At 39.2% G+C, this 23255-nt stretch overlaps 1 protein-coding gene across 4 annotated transcripts in view; it reads right to left on the bottom strand.

Annotated features, from left to right (window-relative positions):
• Positions 1 to 9695: 9695 nt before the first annotated feature.
• epb41l5 (erythrocyte membrane protein band 4.1 like 5) overlaps positions 9696 to 23255 on the bottom strand; it is a 45858-nt gene continuing 32298 nt past the window's right edge. Inside the window, exons 17-26 of one of the 4 annotated variants that reach the window (XM_033612626.2) lie at positions 18492 to 18685; positions 18235 to 18332; positions 17907 to 18041; positions 17119 to 17186; positions 16058 to 16180; positions 14533 to 14614; positions 13986 to 14066; positions 13005 to 13067; positions 12590 to 12729; positions 9696 to 11999 (exon numbers count right to left, since the gene is read on the bottom strand). In XM_033612626.2, coding sequence (XP_033468517.2) covers positions 11930 to 11999; positions 12590 to 12729; positions 13005 to 13067; positions 13986 to 14066; positions 14533 to 14614; positions 16058 to 16180; positions 17119 to 17186; positions 17907 to 18041; positions 18235 to 18332; positions 18492 to 18685 — 1054 coding nt within the window. In that variant the 3' untranslated portion in view covers positions 9696 to 11929. The remainder of the gene's footprint in view (positions 12000 to 12589; positions 12730 to 13004; positions 13068 to 13985; positions 14067 to 14532; positions 14615 to 16057; positions 16181 to 17118; positions 17187 to 17906; positions 18042 to 18234; positions 18333 to 18491; positions 18686 to 23255) is intronic. The other 3 variants (XM_033612642.2, XM_033612634.2, XM_033612653.2) reach the window with 3 other exon arrangements.

Genomic DNA, 23255 nt, shown 5'->3' with positions numbered 1-23255 from the left:
GACAGCAGTCTGCTGTGCTTCCAGGACCCTAAAGACGGTTTTACAGTGCATCAGCTCTATGCAGAGCATTTGCTGTAGCCTATGCCCCTGTGAGCATTTATACTTGTGCATGGTGTGTGTCTGTGTCACTTTGTAGTTACAGTCGAAAACACTAGTTGGCAGTGGGGTTTCTGTGAAGTGTTGTTAAGTTTTACAGACATTAAACATGGCTTAATAGCAATGATTTAAACACACAATCAGCTCCATTATAACTTGCAAGATTCACAGGCAGATCACTTCTGCTGGACACAATTTCCCCACAAATACAACATGCTAACATTATTAGCACAAGCCTTTAGCATTTTACATGTATAAATAAGCCTAGTTGCTGTTGGAGTTTTCCTCTACTCATATGAAGCCAGGAACATCAGCAACATTTACCACAGGTACCATGAGAAAATGTGGCTCCATTACACCTGTTACAACTCTCAAGGTTCACCAACAAAATAAGTGTCTTGTACTACAGACATTTTCCCCATAAATACCACATGCTATTGTTATTTGCAAAAGTCAATGACATTTTACATTGCCTATATTAGCCTAGTGGCTAGCAGAGTTTTTCTCTACTTATATGAAGCCAGGATAAATTACACATAGAACATAAAATGCCATTGTGTGAGGGCTTTAGCTTCGGTGTTGATTCCACGCATAAGTATAAAGCCTGCTTAACGCCCAAGCCAAACTGCCTGCATGGGCAGCACATGAGGGCTACCTCGCAGAACCGCTGTGGCTCACGTGCATGCAGTGTTCACATTGCAGAGTTGCCTGCTGCTATAACTACTGTAATCCACAATTAAAAGCTAGTACTCCACAAATTTATGGAGCTGTACGAGCCAATGCATTGTCAACAACACGTTCCTGCAATTAATTTACACTTAAAAGGCTTGTGTTAACAAATGAAGGGATTCTGTCCCAAGAAACATTATCAGGGGCCTTGCATTTTAAAATGGAAACTGGAAGGGTTGAGTTAAAAAGAACTATCTATATTTTTTTCATGTCTGTGACAGATATATACATTGAAGCTGTAGCAAAAGGTGGTATGATGTCAAAATTATTATCAAAAGACCATTTTCTTTGTCTTTTTCTAAAAACTGCATGCACCACACACAGAAAAAATAAGCAAGACTCAGAATCTCTAGAGGTTCCGCAGCTGAGTAGTGGCCAAGCAGCACCTAAGCAGCACTGCTCACACAAGCAGTGTGGCTGCTCCAACCTGTTAACATAGGCGCTAAAAAAAAACAAGAGGTTCCACAATGCACATGCGCTGTGTGACCCGGGCATGAGGCATGCAGCAAACATATATTGTATACATTTTTATAGTATTTTTTATGTATATTTTTTTACTGTAACTTTATTCTATCCTAGACGTATGTCTCCTGATTTTTGCAATAGCAAATCCCTTGTGTGTGATAACCTACTTGACAATAAATATTCTTTTTTGATTCTGATTGACATTTATATATCAAGCAGATATAGAGCAATATTAACATTCATTTGGGGTTGTGTTTTTATCCACCTGATGAATGTACATTCAATATTCACTCTCCTTTTAGCTCTATTTTGGTCTCAACCAACTCCTCAGAGGACATTTAGCGCTAGGAGGGTAGCATACAAAGGGTTTATCAGGGCCTTGGCTTTCCCAAACCGGACCCTCACCTCTCCCAAACCATGACGGAGTGTAACTCTCTTTAAAATCACCTTCACAGCTGAATGAAGCACAACTTCCAACAATCAATGTACTCCTGCCAGATGACAACCACCAAATAATAGTAGAGAAATACATCGACCAATGCAAAGTGAAAATAGACATTAATACAGTAAAGTAGTGAAAATCATGATAAATTCATATGATTTCCTGGGTCAAACTTGCCACATATTATGTGGCTATAGTTCACACAGATGTTTGCCATTCATCTTTTTAAATATGCTGGAAAGGAGGATGCATCCGGTGAAGTGGCAGAAATCAAGGTTCTACTTACTCTACAAGATTTCAGCTAGTTTCATGATGAAGCAACAGTATATAATAACTGTAAGTTATGTTTGTATGTGTACAACCACACCTGGTATACACACACACACACACACACACACACACAAACACAGACAAATGCATACAGCACACACTTACTGACACAATGCAGCCCTTTAGGGATCAATTACCGCTCACTCACGTCTTTATCATCTCAAAGCTTTGACTATGAATACTTCCCCACACCGACCAGACACACACACTCGCTCTCACACACATGCATACACCAAGGCTATAAACCCATTCTGATAGTTGAGATGTATAAGCTTCTTTTCAAAATGCCCTGTCACCCTGTCAGAGAGTGCTATCTCCTGCAACAGCTCGCCAAACAACACAATAGCCTTTATTGTAATGACTGACAGAGAGAATCTCATTTGTGTGTGTGTGTGTGTGTGTTAGAGAAATAGACAAAGAAAGAGTCTTTCCTCATGAAAGAGTTTACCTGTTGAATTTTCAGGGACTTCAATACACCTGAGACCAGCTCTCTTGAGGAACCATCAAACCTTACACACACACACACACACACACACACACACACACACACACACACACACACACACACAAAGTCATCTTTCCATCACTTCAGAGGACATTACGCTGACCTACATTCATTTCCTGGAGACTTACCCTAAACTTAGGCTTAGCCTTCACCCTGAAATTTAGTGATTTACATCATGGGAACTTGTGTTTTGTCTCTTAAAGGAATGTGAGACCCCACAGTGTGACTGTGTAAACAGATTCATGTCTTCACAACATGAGCAACACTGACACACACACACAAAGCAGTATCTTTAGCTCTCGCTTTCTCTTCCTATCCAGATGCTCTACCATTTGTTCATCTCTTGCCGGATAAACTTTTCATCAAGGTCAGTTTATTCTGCAGAAACAGGAAACTTGATCAGGGTCTGACAGTCAGAACAGAGAAAGCAATGGAGACAGATGTGAGGGCAGGTGTAGAGCACTTTTCATCAGCATCTGGATTTCACCCAGAATGTGAAAATGTATTTTAATTGGGAATGCAAAAAACCTGCTTGGTCTTCTCTTACATCTGAGATTTAATGGGCAATACTCCCTGAACAGTAATGACTACAAATGTTCCTCCTTAAGGTGTGTTTAGACAGAGAGCAGAGTGAATCTGATCACTTCCAGTCCATGCTTATTAACCCCGAACAGCCAATAAAGAAATAAGGAGGGAATAAAGTTCACCATTGTTTGGTTCTGTTGGAGTAAAGAAGAAACAGGTCCCGAGCTGTCTAGCTAGGAGGCAGGCTGGTTCAGTGGATGGGTCAAAATGCAAAGGACTTTCTCCAGAAGACCGGTGTTCAGGACCGTGTGAACTTTGAGTGAGCTTTGAGTCATTTTAAGGTAAGCCCTTACCATGTGTCTTTTCCCTAAACCCAATCTTGGTAACTTTTCTTGCTTAAACATAACCACTGTAACTTTCCGATAATGACATAACTTTACGTTAAGGATGTAACGTCATCCTTGGGGCGCTAATTTGTAGGATATCATACGAACCATTGTATAAGAATATGTTGTTTTATTATAAAAGGGCAGGTTTAAAGGGGTTTTGCCAAGATCATTTTTATCATCAGTTAAAAAACAGGTGAAAAAAAGTTTTGTCAGTAAAATAGTTATCAATTTTTTTTGGTGAGGATCATTAGCTGTCAGTCGGCTAGCTAACGTCAGTCTAGCTAACACTAATGACAGATTTGTGCCGATTAAAATGCATCTTGAGCTAACAGAAAGACATGGCAGTAATGTTACTTACTAACATGAGATATGTACCTTGGGTCTCATTCATGAAAAGTGAGTAAATCTGTGTGTAGATTTGCACATAAAAGCCTACTCTACTAAAAACCTACTCCGGATTCAGGAACGCCGTGGGAAACTAAGATTTGATCGTAAACACGTGTGTATGATCATGAATGCCAATCCATCGTAAAGTGACAGCGCGCTCCCGGTAATCAGCAATTAGCATAAATCCCCGCCCATGAATAGCCAATGACCACCATATAAGGAGGTGTAGATGCATCCTGTCGACCTGTCAGTCATGGCGCAAAGAAAGAAAGAGAGAGAAAGAAAAAAGATTTTTTCCAGATCGGAGATCGAAATAATTTTGGGTGAAGTGGACTTAAGAAAAAACATTTTATTGTCTTCAGTTAATAGTGGTGCGACAGGGACAGGCAAAGCGAAGGCCTGGAGGGAGGTAACAGATGCTGTTAATGTTGTCTCCGTGGTACAAAGAACCATGTCAGAGGTGAAGCGTAAATGGTTTGATATGAAACTGGAGGCAAAGAAACGCATAAGCACACACACAAAAAATACAGCAGTCACCAAACAAACAGAAGATTCATTTGTGGGGTTTTGAATGAAGTGGGAACGGGAAACCAGAGATGTTTTGTGCGTAATGGATAAACTCTAAATCAGTGATGGCTGTCAGAATGTAGAGCTATTTAACATTTATTTTAACAAATGGGATAACATATAGCCTACAGCAGTTTTGTATGCATCGTCTTCAAATTAGTCTATTTGAATCTTAATAGCCTAAAGCTCTGTTTTATAAAACATAAATTAAACATTTTTCAAATCAGATTTATTCATTCAAATGATCAAAAAGCCACAAAAAAAACAAACAAAACAACATGTTGTCTCAAATGATTCTTTTAGCTGGCGCGTGCTCCTTCGTGGCTCCACCACCTGCTGCCCCTGCTGCCCCTGCTGAACCCAGGCACTGAGGCCGAAGAGGCTGTGATCCAGCTGTCCTTAGGGATATTTTTATTATCATCATTCAACATGTAGAAAGAACGTGTAATCTATTGAGTCGATTTACATAGATAATTCACAATCATGAAGCTAATCTGGATCTTAAACCTGCTAACTGCCAACTAATTTAACTAAATGTGTTATATTTTTAATATTTTGTCATGTTTAGATTATGTGTTTCAAAGGCATCTGTGTATTGTGTACATAACAGAGTGCAATACAAATTAAAATTGTAATTTCCAATAGTGAAAAGCAATATTTATGTGCTTTACTAAATTTACACAAGCACTACGAGTGGTCAGGAGCAGGAGTAGATTTTGTTAGTAGTTACGAAAAGATCGGAGCTACTAAAATATTGATGAATGCGGACATGCACGTAAATTTCCGTCTGCGAACAGTTTACACACAAATTCCTTCTGCTCACGTTTCATGAATGAGACCCTTTGTGTTTAGTGTGCATGTAGAAATTAACTCACCTGGAAGAAAACATGAGTGCTGTACAAGTCCTTTTGAGAACATGGTTTAGTGGCATGCTTCAGCCCCTTGTGGCCAAAATGAGTATCACCACAACAAATACTTTAAAAAAATGATCATGACACATAAAATAATAATAAAATAAAATAAATTTAAATAAATTAAAAAAAAAATTGTTTTCACTGTTTTCACAGATAAAAAAGAGTAACTTAGAAAAGTGATCCTTTGATTCGCCTGTTCCGAAGTCATAAACACAGGAGAGAAAACAACTTAGGTCAGACTTCACCTGAAAGTTTTTTTTTTCTCACTTGTCTGTCGGGGCTTCCATAAAATATGTATTATCTTTTGTGTATAAGCTGAGAGAACAAAAGTACTGCCTTTTCAAAAATGGTAAACAGTTTTAAGGAATTACAAATGAAAAAAACAAAACCGATATAAATATGTACTCCAAAAGTCACAATTTGGAAACTTTGGGAGAAAACTTTTTTTTTACAAACTCCTGAATAACATCAGTGAGTTTTTCTACTGTCTAATTAACACCCTAAAATGGCTGCACTGACAGCTCCAAATACCATGTGTAAATAACCCAAGTGTTATTATTAAGTTAACAGATGGTCTTAATTTGGTGCTACACTAACATTTCACCTTTTCTTTTGATTGAAGTATTTCATGAACACTGTTGGGTTAAAACCTTGACATCCACTATGTTGATGTATTCCTGTTATATCCTCTGCTGTTCTTCTAACCTCGATGCAGTGAATCCCTCTTCAAAATGAAAACCAACATTGGACAGCCTGTCATCAAGCTATAAACAATGCTGATAGTTAAAAAAAAACTACTGCTATCATCCTCAAACAATATTAACATTTACGAGAAGCTATGTTATATTTGCTTTAGCGGGATCTGAACTGGTGACATCAGGGCACGGGCTCTGCGCCAAATCTCTATGAATCCACCCAGAGCTTTGAGCATGCTTAAGCAATCATGACCTGGCATAAGGTCCATGTACATAATCAATTATTCATTTGGAAGGTGGGGGAGAGTCGGCCCATCTGCTGAGGGGAGCAGTCCTGGCTGAGTTATTGAGCTGTATGCTGTTTAATAATGGTCCAACTATGTATTGCTCTGTCGCGCGGACCCGTCGCAGTCAATCAATTTCAAATCACTGCATTTTGAAATGTAAACCAATATGGCAATTGACAAATAACAGCAGAGTCTTTGCTTTTATTCTGGTACTGATTGAAGATTTTCTAACATGATGCAATCCCATAGGTATAATTGTTTCTGTCTTTTCTTTAAGGCAACAGCCACTGAACTGTGGTCCATAATGAGCATTTAGAAGTTCTTTTTATCTTTCCTCAAAGACAGATGATGCGTTTTGTTCTTTTTAATGAAGCAGCTGAAGAGATGACAGACAGTTAATGTAAAAAAAGTGGCTTAAACCACTCGTTATTTGTTCACCCGACTAATACCATCCACTCTCAGATGACTGCTGTGACCTACTGCAGACATTGCTCATGTGATCCAGTCTGATTAACAGACTTCCCTGAGCAAATGAGACACTAATCCTGAACCTGGAGATATTGGACTGTGACTTACAGAAACGGTCAAAGTATACAAGGGGAAGTGTTCACTGTAATGTTTCTGCTGTTGGGCTTGTGAGAGTTTTTAATAATATATCAGATATGAAAATGATAATTCCATATAGGGTTATATATATATAAAAAAAAGATCCACCTCTACTAAGCAGGCACACTCTGGAGCTACACTACACTCTAGAGGTTAAGACTAGCACAATGCAGTCACCAGGTTCTGCTGCTGACACTGTATATACTTTATCTCACTAGACGATAAGCTGTAGGCTGATTTAACTCCTGAACTGTTTCAAGGAGCTTTTAAAGAGATCAGACTTTTTAAGTTCAATTGTCTGTAGCTAAACAAATGAGCAAACACTTCCTTTAACAGTTAAAAATCAAACATTTGTGTGTAAAGGACGTGACTGTTTACAATATCTGACAGTCTGATAAAATGTTGGGTGAAGTTTCACATTGATTATTAATGTAAAACACAATCAACACTTCCTATTATGTGTTCAATTATTCACATTCGAAAGCAATAACAGCTTCTTGGAAGAGTCTCATTTCATAAAGTTAGAGCATTTTTAACGCCTTACACATTAACAGTATCACATGACGCACATATATCTCACACTATATGGTGGAGATCAGAAATCGGAGTGTTAATGATGCAGGAGGGGGAAAATCATCTGCTCAGCGCAGCTCTACCCAAAGGTTAAAAATGGTACTGTGCTGCCATCCAGTGGTGAACTGGCTAACATACACTGAAGACTGTTACCAGCTGTGTAAAACTCACAGTGCTGACATGTTAACAAAACAGTTCATCCATTACTGAGACACTTGAATAGAACAGAGCAACCGGTTAATGTTATCACCTGTTTATTGTACTGTACCCAGCCAAAGTGTCTAATGTGAGAAAAACTATATACAAGTCTGCACCAACTGCCGACTGTCTCCACTGTGTTCTTTTCTTTGTAGATGGGGTCATAGGTTTGATCATTTACATTAGTGTTGGTGATTTTTATATTTACATTTTGCCATAGTTGAAGAGTTGTGCTTCCCGACTCTTACACTGTGGAAAATGTCTACCTGAAATATATTCCACATCACTGATAATGAAGAAAAAACAGAGTGCTGCACCGAGTCAAGAAACCACCAACCTGATGGTAATAAATCAGGTGCTCTTCAGGGAGGGGCAAGTAGTTGAATAAGAATTAAAACCAATAACTGTCCAGCTTATTTAAAGCTCCAGTGTGTAGGATTTAGGGGCATCTCTTGGCAGAAATAGAACATAATATTCATAACTATGTTTTCATTAGTTTACTATCACCTGAAACTAAAAATTGTCGTGTTTTCTGTTACCTTAGAATGAGCTGTTCATACCCATAAATGCAGCAGGTCCTCTTCCACGAAGTCTGTCATGTTGTTTTACAGTAGCCCAGAACAGACAAAACCAACACCGGCTCTAGATAGGACCATTTGCATTTTGCCTCAGCCACCGTAGTTCTCTTACACACTTAGCACACACAAGAAGTTTCAGTCATGTAACCTCCCCGCTAATGTCGAGGTCCATGGTATAGGTTTGTAACCTAAAAAGCATCTAAGGCACTCTGACTGAAAGTAAAAATCGTTTTTAATATGAACAACATGTTTGCCAAAGCACACCAACCTCTACCGTTCTACATTAAATAAGCTGGACAGTCACTGTTTTCATACCTCTGTGCCAGAGTCGTGGCCAGAGGCATAATGTATTAAAGCTGTCCATCCATCCGTCTGTTCCATTCTCAGGATAGCAATATCTCAAGAACGCCTTGACGGAATTTTTTTTTACAAATTTGGCACAAACGTCCACTTGGACTAAAGGATGAACTGGTCACTGTGACCTCAAAAAACATGTTTTTGGCCATAACTTTAGAATTCACATCTTAATTATGCAGAAAATTTCACACATATTTCCAATAGAATAAAATAATGAAGTGAGGACATTTTATATGCAAAAGGTCAAAGGTTAACTTCACTGTGGCATCATAATGTTCTACAAAAAAAACACTTTTCGGTACAAAGCAAAAGCCAAAAGATCTCATACTGTGATCTGCGATGCTGTCAGATTTCCTTTTTGGAGTTGAACCAATTATCAATAACTGAGACGAAGAGCTGAATATGTAGACTAATGGAGTGAATGAGGGTTTTACATCAGCTTGTTATTCATTTTCTCAGTAGTTCTTAATTAGAAAATGTAACATCATCACTGTGGGAATGTGACGAACCAGTCTGATTGGTTTGGAAATTACCTTTAATCTGCCTGATGACATTTGACAGATATGTTAACTAACAAGATCTAAAATCATGTGAATTGGTTTAAAAGGTGGGTTTTTCCCTTTATACTTTAGTGGATGATGTGTTTCAAATAGCAGGGGGAAATAAAAATTGTACTTCATTAGATGACACATGGTGACACTAGTAAATACACTCAGGTCCAAGTTATCACTTTAAAAGAAACACATTTTGAATACTCAAATTTTTGCTGAGTCAGTTGTTATTGCTACATTTCTGCAGATACAAGAGTTTAACTTCTCAAAGACAAGTTGAATTTAAACAGGACTGCAAAATCTGATTTTTTTTTAACCTCGGAGTGATCTGGGTCAGTGTTTCATCGCTGGTTTAACAAGACAGAAAGCACATCTGGTCCACAGCACAGAAATAAATCAGATTGTCTAGTCTTGCATAAATCCAGCTGCAATCACTGAGAACCTCCTGTGCAGGCAAACCAATTCAACAGAAGCTACATAAGAAAAATGAATGAAAAACAATTGACTCCTACTGTAACAAAGCTTTACTGAATCATGATCAGGTATTCCAGAAAAAAATAAAAGTTTATATAAAATAGCATTTGAGACTGTCACAATCTCTGCGTTTTTCCAGTCAGTTCGATCAGTAATACGTTTCCTACTTCGTTTGTAATTAGAAAACAGCTTAATGCAGAAATCTTCTCAGTGTGTAGTAACAATACTGCCAACAGAATTTTCAAAAATATATATATAAATCTACTTCATATCTACAGCCAGCTGATGCCATTATACTGACAATACATTAGAACTGTGCGCTACAACACTTTTGGACAACATGTAATATTTGATCAATTACACTGAGTAGTAGCATAAATAACTGTCACTGCTAAGAAGACATTGTAAAACAGTCAGGTTCCCTTGTTCAAGACAGATTATCGAATCATCATCATAATGAAAGAACTACAAACATAACTTGGATGAGGCTCCAGATTTAGTGAATACGACATATGGGGTAATGAGAGTTTAAAAGAAAATATGCAAGTCTATCTTTTAAGAGTCAATGCGATGTACTTCATTTATACTTCAGAAAGTGTGGAATTAGTCCTTAATTCACATGTACAAAATCAGATTTTAAGGGACAGTTCAACACAAAATCAAAAAGACATACTTTTTCTTTTACCTGTGGTGCTATTTTTCAATCTAGACTGAGAAGTAGCACTACAGGTTAAGAGGATATATGTATTTTTGATTTGGGGGTGAACTGTCCCTTTAATTTCACAAGTTTTCCTCCAGTTATAAAATATATCAGCATTTGAGAATTTCAGAAACTGTAAAACTTTTCATACTGTGGCATCTCCAGCATTCTCAGACGAGACTATTTGAATACATTCATTCCTATAAGGCAGGGCAGTAACTACAGCATGTTAATACCAGGAGCCATGTTCAACAACAGGGTCAGCGTACTGTCAAAATGAATTCAGATATCCAGTTAGGTCATTTAAAAAACTGGGATCACAGTAACCTTAAAGGGTTCAACAGCAAACTTGCTTTCACTTGTCACATTTACATTGCTAATTTAGAGGTTAAAATTGAAATGAATGAAGTGGAAACAGTGGTTTCAAGTGAAAGCAAAGTTTAGGATCACATTTTAAAATATTAAAACTTCATGTCATTATGTCGTCACCTTTGACTCTAAGCCATGATAAGAGTATACAGAAAGAGGTGAACATAGAGAGCCCAAAAAGGGCCACAGAACTAACTTCCATTAGTGATGTTCAGTCCCTCGTGATGTGTGAATTCAAGAGTACTGCGACGGGCAAATTCAAACATCAAACAGACAAAAAAAAGTAAGAGCAGGATAATAAAAACATCAGCTGAAAAACCAAAATGATCATCTCTACTATCATCCGTTGCAAAGAAATCCTTCAAGGTCCAGTGTTGCAAAGATAATCCAGTGAGTGTTCATATCCAGTGGCTGCCAATAGACAAGTTTCACATGTAGTAGTGACTGGGTTTAAAAAAAGGTTTGTAGTGTGCTACAAGGACAGTACAGTGTCATATTCATGTTTCATCGTGTTAGCAGTCCAGGTGTGTTTATCTCTCCAAATCAACACTTAAAGTCAGTCTTTCTGTCTTTTAGTCCTTCATCCAGTGTACATCAGCAGCTCTACGTGCTGTGTGATCTGTGAGTGTACAGAAAAGCTCAGAGAAGCAGAATCCAGTAGTGTGAATAACCAGTGATAAAACAGCATGAGCCAAAAATAGGGTGAGGAAAGCAGCGCTAAAAGAGACAACCTACCCTTTGAGTCATGAACCAGTGGTGGATGCCTTCATGAAATGTACCTTATTCTGAGACTTTAGTGAGTCAGCCCCAACTTGACCTCTATTTGTTTGACAGGATGGATTATGTGAATAGCAGGTTGCTGACAGTGAGCTCAGGCAGGAGGTTCACACAGTAGGTGTTCTTCTAGGATGTTAACACTGGAGCTAAACATTAACATAAAATACTGTCATCATATTCCTATTATTTTCTTATGTGCTTGGTTGAATTTGTTCAATCTGTTTGTCAGTGTGGCTACAATTGTGTTTGTGGTGTTTGTAAGCTGCCTCTTCCCTGGTTCCACTTTCCTCTTAGCCCTCAGTATTCAGCACATCTGGCCCAGCTTGCTTGTGTGTGGTTGGGTGAAGGGGTGAGGGGGGCTTGGGGGAAGCAGTCTGGGAAACGAATGTTGTGATGACTGCTCCTCATTACTCCATCAGAGCTCAGTGGTCAGGAGACCTCTGGGTTTGGCTCCATCCTCTGAGGCTGGCTGCTGACCCGCAGTGCTGTGAAGGATGGCAGAATGGCTGCATCAGAGACGGACTACTTGTCTTGTAGAAGCATAAAACATACACTGAGCATGTTGGCCCTGAAAAATACTGCTCTACAAAGAATGAATTTCATTGCTACATCCATAGAACAAACAAAAATACAGCTATGATAGGGAACAAAGATAAAGTATCCATCACATGGTGAGATGGCAAGGTGCATAGCTGATATTTCAAACTCTACTTGCGCATGTTCTCACTTATAATTGTGTACTCTCAGTGATATTATTTTGCTTTGTGCATGAGAAACTCTGAACCAGTTAACAATAAGGCAACTTTATGTTACAACAGTGGTAATTCATCATATCAAGGATGAGCAACTTTTACAGTGAAATGATGCTGAAGCCTCAATTTAAGCTCATGACTTCTCATAGCAGCGAGGCCGAGCAACAATTCCAAGTCATTCTTTTTTAAAGCCTTGCCTTCAACTCTTTTGGTTTGAGGTTTCAGCTAAAAGCAGGCATTTTCCTGCTCGATCAGCAGGGGTCAGCATACTACCAAGCTTGCTCTAAAAACAAGCTTTAAGGTTCGGATCTCAAGAAGTTTACCTGGCGGAGATGGTGTTACGTGTGTGAGCGAGCTGGGGGAGGACTGGGGTGAGAGCGGCTCCCCCATCTGCAGGGAGAAGAGGGTTGACCTTAGCAGGGGGGTCAAGGTCGAGCAGGCCGTTAGTAAAGACGCCAGGAGGCTGCATTAGAAGGGGATGAGGGAGAAGGAGGGAGGTCATTCTCTACATAGCATCTACATCAGCCAAAGTGAATAGCAACTATGCAAGTGCACATGAAAAAGTAAACACTGAGCCTTGCATCACCAGTTTCAGGAAACTGGACACAAATTAAAATAATTAAATACTCATGAAAGCCTTCTAAAACATAAAACAAAACAACATAAAAGCCAGACAGACAAGCAGACCGTAGATCAGGAGAAAAGCCAGACAGGTAAATACAAAGGTTGATCACTCACAGCAGCTGTAGGGATGATCCAGCGAGGTGTGATGAGAGGTTTGGGCTGCTGCACTGGTGGTAGCTGGAAGACAATCAGAAAAATGTTGGCACACAATATTGACGATACATACTTTACAGGGGTGCATTCACCCACGTTTGACCCCAGATCACTGATACACATTTGCTTCAATAGATCACAGCAAGAGACTTGTGACTACAAATCTAGTTCTAAACACAACACTGAAAAGTCACAAAGACATTACACAAAAGAACCAAATTACGTTTCTGCCATTGTGAGTGTCAATCTATATATTCATAAATGTTGTGCAGGTGTATCACCACTAACATTAAATTTAATTCCTATCTCAAATAGAAAAACCAGTATGCTAAAGTGTGGTAGTATTGGGGCTGTGTTCAGTGGCGGTAGTGACTCAGTCCATAGGGACTTGGTTTGGGAACCGGAGGGTCGCCTGTTCGAGTCCCCATCCGGACCAAAATATGGAGCGTGGACTGGCGGCTGGAGAGGTGCCTGGGCACTGCCGAGGTGCCCTTGAGCAAGGCACCTAACTCCCCAACCGCCAATCACTCTGACATCTCTCCACTTTGTGCATGTATAGGTGTATATATAGGCATGTTTGTGTCTTTTGGACCTGCGTGTATTTGACAAGCAAGTGTGAAAACATTGAATTTCCCCTCAGGGGGATTAATAAAGTAAATAAACTTAAACTTAAAACTTCTCACCCAGCTGGGGCTGCAGACACGGGTTAAATGTTTCTGAGTGAGGGTGAATAAGTGATCAATTGTTTCATTCCAGTTGTGTGGTTCGACTGAGTGTGTCTTGTGTCGAGGGTTGGTGGTTTGCTCCCTGCAATGGCTGATATACGTAGTGTTCTTGAGCAAGTCGCTTTGCAAAGGTATTTACACAAATAAATTAGTCAAAAATGGATTAAATGACAGTGTTTTGGCTGGAGTTCTCCACATACAGTAGAATAAGACTCACCACAGGAGTTGGATCGGTGAAATCGATCAGGTTGTCAGACAGTGGGGTGTTGTTTTGCAGGTCAGCTTCCTCTGCTTTAACCTGCAAAAAGACACCAACACTCTTAATCAAAACACACAAACAAACCTCTACAAAGTCTGTATTAGATGATTTGTTTACATCAGATTCAACATGACACATAGAGCAATGAGGAGCCACATAAGCAGTGTGCATACAGTGCACCGTCATGAAACAGATACCAGTGGCAGCACTTCAACCTGAGGTTAAACAGATGCCACTGTGAGACAGTGAAGCAGATTTCCATCATTTCTATCAGCACAGATAACAGGATGGACATGTAAAATGTACCTGTACATTCGTAACATGTAATAATATATAATATACTGTATGTGATGTTGAAAAATCCACTAGAACTCTATTTATTACTGTGCCTTTAAATAGCAGTAAGCTCTATGTTCATGTGTAAAAGCATTAATGGCTACTATTCCCATGGTAACAAATGAAAATGCACCACAATAAGTAATTCAACTATGAATAATCATGTTACCTTTGGTGCCATGACTTCGCTGGCAGACTCAGAGAGCATCTTGGGAACAGGGGGGTTTAAATCGTCAGCTATCCTCTCTGCACTGATGAATGGAAAAAGAGAATTTCAGATTCCTGTTCCACTCAGAAACATTAACAGAGTCCAAGTTACTCATCCTTGAGATACAGTACTACAAAAAACATTTTTTTTAAATTGGTACATTTTTCTCATTCATATGACTAAAAAAAAAAACAAAAAAAAAACAACAACAACTTTATTATCGGAGCTAATCACACAGCCCAAGGTAATGCCTTCCAATTGCTTGCTTTGCACAACAAAGGGTCCAAAACCCCAAGGTATTTTTACAACCTAGAAAAGCTTGATTTGTGCTGGATAAATTAGTTTAACTGTTAGCTGATTATCAAAATTGCTCTTGATTAATGTTCTGTGAGTGACTAATTGATTCATCAGTTTATTGTTTTAGCACAGCGTGAGGTTACAGTCTCCAGACTCCTGTAGAAAGACAGCCTGAATGGTTGGAGCATTTACTGCATCAATGAGCCCGGGGCCTTACAGCCTTTGTGAATTGTCTGGTCAAGCGTCTGTATTTTTGTGTCATCCCACTGTAAACACTTGAGCAGAGATGCCAGCAGTATCCAGGCAGAACTCAAGTCATGTGACTGAACACACCCAGACACACACACAAACAAACACATACACACACAGGCGTGTGCACTGCTCAAACAGGCCAACAGATGTCAGCAAAGACTACTAAGAACAACCAACACCTCAGTTTCCAATGGATCATTGTGAAACGTTTATGTTCTGTTTGGGGGGAAAAAAGCTGATACAAAATTATAGAGTAAAGATACAGGAAATATATCAGTCAGGTTAATGCCAATGAAGAAAAAGGAAGTGGGCACTGTAATGTGAGTGCACTTTGGTTTTTACTCTCTAAGCCCTGTCTTCATACCTTTAATTTCAACTACTTTCTATCCACTTTTATATATTTCTTATTTCAATCTGGATGTCAAAGCCTCGTCTTTCTTCTGTCAAGGTCCTAAAAGCTGAAGTAGGTTAGGTGAAAATGATCATTACATAAGGTGTGATTAAAGCTATAGGCACAGTGAAATATATCAAATTACTGCACCTTAATTTACAGAGTATAGTAGTTAGTTAATGACAAAACTTCCATATGACTTGAATAATAATGTGTGGAGGATTTCACAAAGACGCACAGTGTTGTTTAAAATAAAATGCAGCTAATGATTTTCAGCAAATTTATCGTTTGACTTTAAGTTAGATAAAAGAGAGAAGAAAAACAGATATATTGTGCATCTCTGTCTGCCCAGAAGGATTATGAATCTGAAGCTTCTGTCAAAATTCCCTCCTCCGCTAATCTATTCTCCCAGTTTCTCTCTCATTTTCTTCAGACACAGTGGGAATAATACAGAATTCACCTTGTAGACAAATAAAAGTGCAGTTTTACTTAGACATACAAAGTAAAAAAACAAGTAGGGACAGCATAGCATGTTCAAAGACTAACCTGGCCCCTGCTGATGAGACCAGTGAGGCTGGCTTGAGCAGGTCCCAGGAGTCTTGGATGTCAGGGCGACTGCTAACGGACAGAGACGAGTTACTACCCAGTCGGCCGGTGCGCACTTTCAACCTGGAAACAGACAATACATGTTCTTGTTTTGTGCCAGTAGTTTTGTGTGGATGGAATGACATCAATCCTTTCACACTGAGTAAATGATCTTCACAGTAATAAAAAAAAAATCAACATGAATCAAGAATTAAATTAGGTATAATAAAGGAAGACAATATTTAAAATTGATTTTAAAAATAAGAACAGGAAAGTATATATATTTTTACAAACAGCATTTGCTAAATCTACTTCGGCTCATTCTCCCCCACCAACATCCCGAGCCACTGACGGCCTCTGATACAAGACGGCGACAGGGATTTGCTTTACAATCTGTGGAGCCTTGCTTGTAAGAATGAGCTGCAGGTGATGTAATGTTGTGAGCTACGCTAATAATCCTCATGAATATTCAATTGGTTAATCAGCTCTAGCTGCAGGGAGTGCTGAGATTGGCTGAGACAATGTGTTGACAGTTGGCATGACTCAGGAAGATGGAGGAGGAGGGAACAAGGCCCAATTTCAAGACAATGGAGCGCGAGTGACAATAGATTTCTCCTGTCCATGTGTGTTCTGTGCTGCCTGTACAGTGCTGTACTGTACTGATGGTTTCAAAAGGAGAAAAGATTTTTTTTTAGAAACACAGTATGATGCTAAAAAAAAACCCTAAATAAACAAAACAAAGTATTTTGCATGGTTGAATGAATGTTGGGAGCTTGGCTAAAACACATTCATTGCATTCTTTATCATTTGTAACAGATGGAAGTTTCGTCAAAGGACAATCAATAATAATTAATTCAGTTATTATAATTATGTATTATGGAAGCATAATGGGATAATTATCCCCACAATTCAGATTCAATTCAACAATTCAGATTTTTCCTCAAGTGAATGCACTGCAATCCTGTTTTTTTTATCTACAGACTGTACATTCAAAAATGTGTTACTCCAGTGTGTGATCATACCTGGCAGAGGCCTCCTGCAAGTTACAGTTTTTATCTCCAACAATTATGACATGTTCCTCCAAAGATCCCTGCGAAAAGGAACAGGGAGAGAGAGATAAATGGACTGATAGACAGAGAGACAGGTGGAGGACTATTACGATGATGCATCTCCGCCTTACTTGATAGCAAAGTAACATCACAACTATGATAGAACATCAATGCTGCAACACAAAGCCCACACTCTTGAGGCTTGAAAGGGTTGTTTTAAAAGTCACAAATCCTAGTCCCTGGTAGAATGCCTTTATTTCATATACCTTTCAATTTCCTGAACCAATTAGAAGCATCAATAGTGGGAGTACAGAGGCCAGCATTAGAGTGCACCTGTTACTTGTGTCTTTCACCCTTCCACCCCAACTGTTGAACCTTTGAAAAGGTCAATGACCAGGATCAATTTGCTCACGTCAGTTTTAAGTTTCACTGTTCACACACAACATTTACACTACCTAGAAGGTCTAATGTTGCTGAAAACAGCAAGGCTGCAGCCATTTTCCATAACCTGCTATTCAGTAAACAGAAATCATTAAATTTGAGTTATACGCCAAGGGGTTAACAGCAGAGACTTTGTAGACAATGCCCTGGCTGGGTACCTTTGTTGCACATCATTCCCCATCACCCTTCTTGCTGCCATCTTTCTACTAACAACTCCCAAACAGCAATTTATTGAAAAACATTTGTTGGCCTTTTACACCTTTCAAAGTGTGATCACTAAACAACACAATGCATCCAGTTTGGTGGGGTCTGTTCCTAACCTTGAGGGCAGCAGCCTCAACTTGTGCCTTCAGGATGTTGCTCTTCAGATCCTCTGGGGTGCACAGTGGAGTGACAACTGGACTACTGCCTGTGCTGCTGAGACCACACTTCTCTGTGAGCTTCATCACATCCTCCTGTTGGAGCATGATCAGATAGAGCAAACACATAACATACAACAAAAGAGAGAAAATATGGTTATCATCTCTGAACAAAGCAGACAACATGCTGTGCTATCCCTGCTGCAATTTTTCTCGCAAAGGTTTTCATTGCATCACCTTCATTTTAGTTCCACAACAAAATTAACAGAATTACTTTATGAACACCCACTTGATTGTTCATGGCCATATTGACATTGATGTTATTTCTGGGAGTACCAAGAAGCGGACTGCTCTCCAACTCCAGCTGCTTCAGACGAGCTGCTGCATCTGAAGAGACACAATGTTTAAATTAAATACTACTCAATGAAACATACACATTACAAGTCTAATGTAGTTGCATGCGATATATATTGCAGCCCCCTTTTCAGTATGCAATCATTGACAATAAGTGCACTGTGTCGACTGCGTTGATAAATGAGTTGCCACCTGAATTCACTTTGTGGTATGCTTGGTTTGCTGTAGCCTCACCAGCCAGGCCGAGGTGATCCTCCCCGGTGACACTGGGGGTAGCATAGGCGCTGCTTGGTCCGGCCTCGTCTGCAGCCGTCACTGTAGGAACGACAGGAGCCCTGAGGACATCATCAATGCACGTCTCCATCAGGTCCGCAACCATGGGCATACTAAGGACAGAACAAAAGGATAACAGAAGGATATAAAAGAAGCACCAGAACAAAACAGGGGTTTAAAAATAATCCTGTTTAATTATAAATAATAAACAGAAACAATGAAGATAACGCAAGCGTTAAATATAAAAGTACAACAAAATAATAAAGGATTATGCAGCTGTATGACTTACCTGCGACATCCATAAGACATGAGTGGACTCTGCAAAGATGTCAAACTGGCCCATGATGATATGTCAGAAGATATTTTATAAAAACTTCCCATAAATACAAAGAAAACTACAATAGAACAAATTAAGACAAAAAATAGGGGTGACTGTGTTTTGAAAACTATTTGTAAGCCTCTGGCAAAAGCTGATCATGTAGGTTCACCAATGAGTTTGACAAGTACAGCCATGCATCCATCAGTTTGTTATCAGGAATACAAGAAAATACAAAGACAGTTACTGTTGTTTCTACCAGAAAGATATGGGATCTGCTTGTCCAAAGAGAAAAGCTCTTTATAACATTGCTGTAAAAGGTCTTCTAGGGAGATGGAGAGGCATGATTGAGGTCATGGAAATAAGTCTTCAAAGCAAGCAATAACTTCTGTGGGAAAAAAAAATGCAGTGTAATATTCTTAGAAACAAAAGCAACTTGAAGCAAAACATTTGATACATGGATTTTGATGAAAGCTCTTCCAGCAGCCTCATAATTACCTCATATTTCTGTAGCCTGCAGACACAGTGAAACATGAGAAGTATATATTACTATATAAACGACTTGGAGAGAACCGGAGCTACTGTAAAGCACCCTGCACACACAAGATAAGTACAATCCTTCGCCTGAGGACACACAAACCAAATGTATATAAAACACTCCCACATGTTAAGTAATCCATGAAGGAAACACATCAGGGATGCATCCAACCCTCATGTGGGCCATAAACAAAGTGCACTGTATTGAATTTACACTAAAAATGTAACGTATGCACACTTGAGAGGTTCCACAGGGAGATGATAAATCTTTTCCAACTAGGTACAGAGGTTCAAAACACTGAGGTAGTAGCCAATGTCTTGTCATGATCAATCCTGAAGTAGTTATAACAGTATATATATAGATTGCCTTTGTGACATTGCCTTGTAGTCAGCAGCAACAGTTTACCAACCCACTACCTTATGGCTCTTTATTACAACCTACACCCATAAATTATAAATCCAAAGAATGGAAACACTTTGGGTTTTGGGTTTATACAGTCTCTAGAAGTGTATGATTCAACTTTTAACCATGGTCTAGTGTTAAAAAAGTCAACAAAATTGCAAAAAAATGTAATATTGAATCGCAGTACTTTTAAAGTATTTAGATAGTATTGAATCAGGAGATAAGCATATCATTCCAGCCCTGAATATATTATGCATTTGACAGGTGAGTTACAACTTGAGTGACCGCAGAAGATGATACAAAATTTCAACCGCCAAACAGCCGGGTAATCCTTCTTAAACAGTGTGTACACTACAGTATGTAGGTTGGTACAAGTAATCAAACACACATATGGTTACATACTCCTCTGTATCAAGAGTAATTCTGTCTTTATTCTCTGGAATGATTTTAAACATGCAGTTCATAAAGATATAAATCCTTTGGTCAAAGTTACGCTGTAAACATTTAACTAAGCAATAATATTACGAAATCACCTTCATTGGTTGAGCTGTGCAAGAAACGGTTGTGCAGAGGTGTAGTTGAGGTGTAGGGAAGCATTCAGTGAATATAAACTTCAAAACAAATAAACAGAAATACAATTTCCATTCGATTTTGATTTACTTCTCAACATTTTTATGGAATCATATTTGTCTGATCTCTCGCCATATGTTGGATGAGAAGGTCAGTATCAATTTGATTTCTGAGTATAGAGTCCAGGATATGTTTAGGCTAGCTCAACAACTTCCAAGAAAAAGCTTAAAAAAAAAAAAAAAAAGCATCTTCAAGCATTTCTTAAAGGCGTTGAGCATACAAGAAACCATGTATAAATGTAACAGATTCTGATGTTTTTGGATTGCATCTGTGACAGAGTGAAAGCAACTCTTTTCTCCTACTTCTGTTTTTGTGCCAGGTTATAAACCTCTCAGTAAAATCTCTACAGACGAGACAAATACTGACCTTCTTATCCAACTACCTTTATAAAACAGCAGCAGATCCATGAAATGTGGAGAATAGATTAAATACAAAATAGAGAAAAATCACATCTTTTTATACATTAAAATCATTTTATGGAACTAACTAAAACAGCAACAGTGGTTGAAATATAAAAAGCACAAAACTAATTTTGAGAGAACGACAATGAGAGCAGAAGAGGATTTAGTTAAACCTTCCAGGAACTGTGACTTATTGTTTCCTTCAGTTGAGAGTGAGCTGAATTCCTAAGCCTCACATTGATACCATCTCACCCCAGCCAGCCAGTTTCACCATGAGGTTATGAGTGAAGGACAGAGGAAAGAAAGAGAGAAGGAATGAGAGAGACAAAGAAAGTGTAGAGGGTAACGAAATAGGGAAAAAGGAGGAAAAAGAGGACAACTTTTCAGAATTGTCACTGGAGCAAGGGTCAAGCACAGGTGAAGGGATGTGCAAAGACTGAAACACTGAAAAGGAAAGAATAGTATCAAGAGTGATGGCAGCATGATGGGAAGCTTGGAGAGATGTCCGTCTGTGAGGGGTGCCTCTAAATGGAATATGTGATACTTCGAGCAGTTTGTGTTGTGGAATGTTTTCAATAAGGCATGTCTGCATTCACACCAAATGTGTCCTTCCATGTGGTGCAGCCACCACCACAAATACCAGAAGTGTTTCATGGGTGAGTCACTGCTGAGCCATCCCCATTTATTAAGTGTGCTGTCCAACTCATGTCAGTACAGAGGGTGACCGTTGTCAGTTCCTCGGATTGGTCCAACTCTTTGTGGGGGAGCATTGATGAGACATGAGCAGGAGGGGTGGAGGGGAGAGGAGACCTGAGGAGAACAGGGTGGAGGGAATAGACAAAGGGAAGGGGGGGCAAACAGGAGGGTGATGTAAAGAGATGGATAGTGAGTGAGTGAGAGAGTGAGACTGGTGGGGGAGAGGAAGGGAAGCATTGAATAAAAACGGCAAAGAGGTGAGGGACATTGTATGCAAATGAATGGGGGAGAGGCAGCACAGGTAGAAAGAAAAATGGGAGCTGTGCAAAAGAGCGTCACCTGTTTTTGTTGTAAGAGATTATGCATTTCTTTTAACTACAACTTGGCAAGAGAAGTCATGCTGATGATAATAAAAAAAATGTTATGTTAGTGGACACGAAACAACATGAATAAATAAATGAGGCGTTCATGGCCCTGATAAGCCCGGCAGTGTCTGGAAACTCAATATGCCACGCAACTTATGGTACATTGCTTCTGCTACACTGTACACTAGCGTGCATTTAAGTGTGCTGTGACAAGTGTTGTGACATGTACACTTGAGTTAACTGAAGTGGACTGGATGTCTCTGGAGCGTCAGTGACCTGGCTTTGCACCTCTAGCGACTGAGGTCTGATGGCTTATGTCAAATCTGTGTTTATATATTCAGTGCTGGAGGCCCTGAGCCGGAAGCTGTTATTCATGATGACAGCTCCACTGGGAGCAGGAGAGGCAGGGGAGCATACAGTTTCTCAATGCCACTGTAAAACAGTGACTAACTTGATGATCTTTGGCTCCATGTACGGCAGATGAACTTCTACTGACCTTTTACTGTATATTTTCCATATACTCTCTTGCTGGCCATGGAGACTAAAATGTGATGACTTCATTCCAATGGCATTAATCTAATAATTATGTACTCTCACTTATGATAATGTAGTGGAGACGAAGAAGTGAAGAAGCTTAAAGGAAAGAGAGGAAAGGGTCAGAGGGTAGGCAGCAGATACAGTCCTCAGAGTAAAAAGCTAAAAAAAAAATCATAAACATTCCTAACTACAATTCTTTACTTCGCATTTGTTAACATTTTACTTTGGTTTGGAAATGTTTGATGTTGCATACATTTGACTAGAAAAACATTAACAGTAACTGTTTCCACTTACTCAACAAATGTAGTGCACACTTACAGAGCTATCTCCCATTACTGTCAAGGACATATAAATATAAAATTTGGATTATATTATCTGCATCAGGGCATAAAATCACAAGCTTACATGTATTTAGTTTCTTATGTGCTTAGTAAAGTTGGAGAGTGACAGACAGAGATAGAGAAGACTGGTTGCTCATGGTATCAGGAGAGCAGCTGAAGGTTATAGTGCTCCATGCAAAATCAACACTGACATTGCACTAAAAGCAAGGGAGAAAGGAGTGGGATGAGAGAGGGAAGAACACCAGGGATTAGTCTGAAGTATTAGTGGTATAGTTTCTTTCAAAGCATCCTCCTCCTGTCCACTGAATCTGTTGTGAACTGTTGCCATGGGTTTACGGCATAAACAAGAACTCAGAGGTTTTCTCAGTGCAATGTCTTGTGCTGATATATTACGCAAGATCTTGTATGGCTTGTGTCATATTTTTTTTTTTATCACTGGATAAGCTTCTGAAGGCTC

This window comes from Epinephelus lanceolatus, chromosome 14 (genome assembly GCF_041903045.1).
Source record: "Epinephelus lanceolatus isolate andai-2023 chromosome 14, ASM4190304v1, whole genome shotgun sequence".
NCBI classification, from domain to species: domain Eukaryota; kingdom Metazoa; phylum Chordata; class Actinopteri; order Perciformes; family Serranidae; genus Epinephelus; species Epinephelus lanceolatus.
Note: the sequence above shows the minus strand (reverse complement) of the source record. Positions and strands in the feature narration are given on the sequence as shown.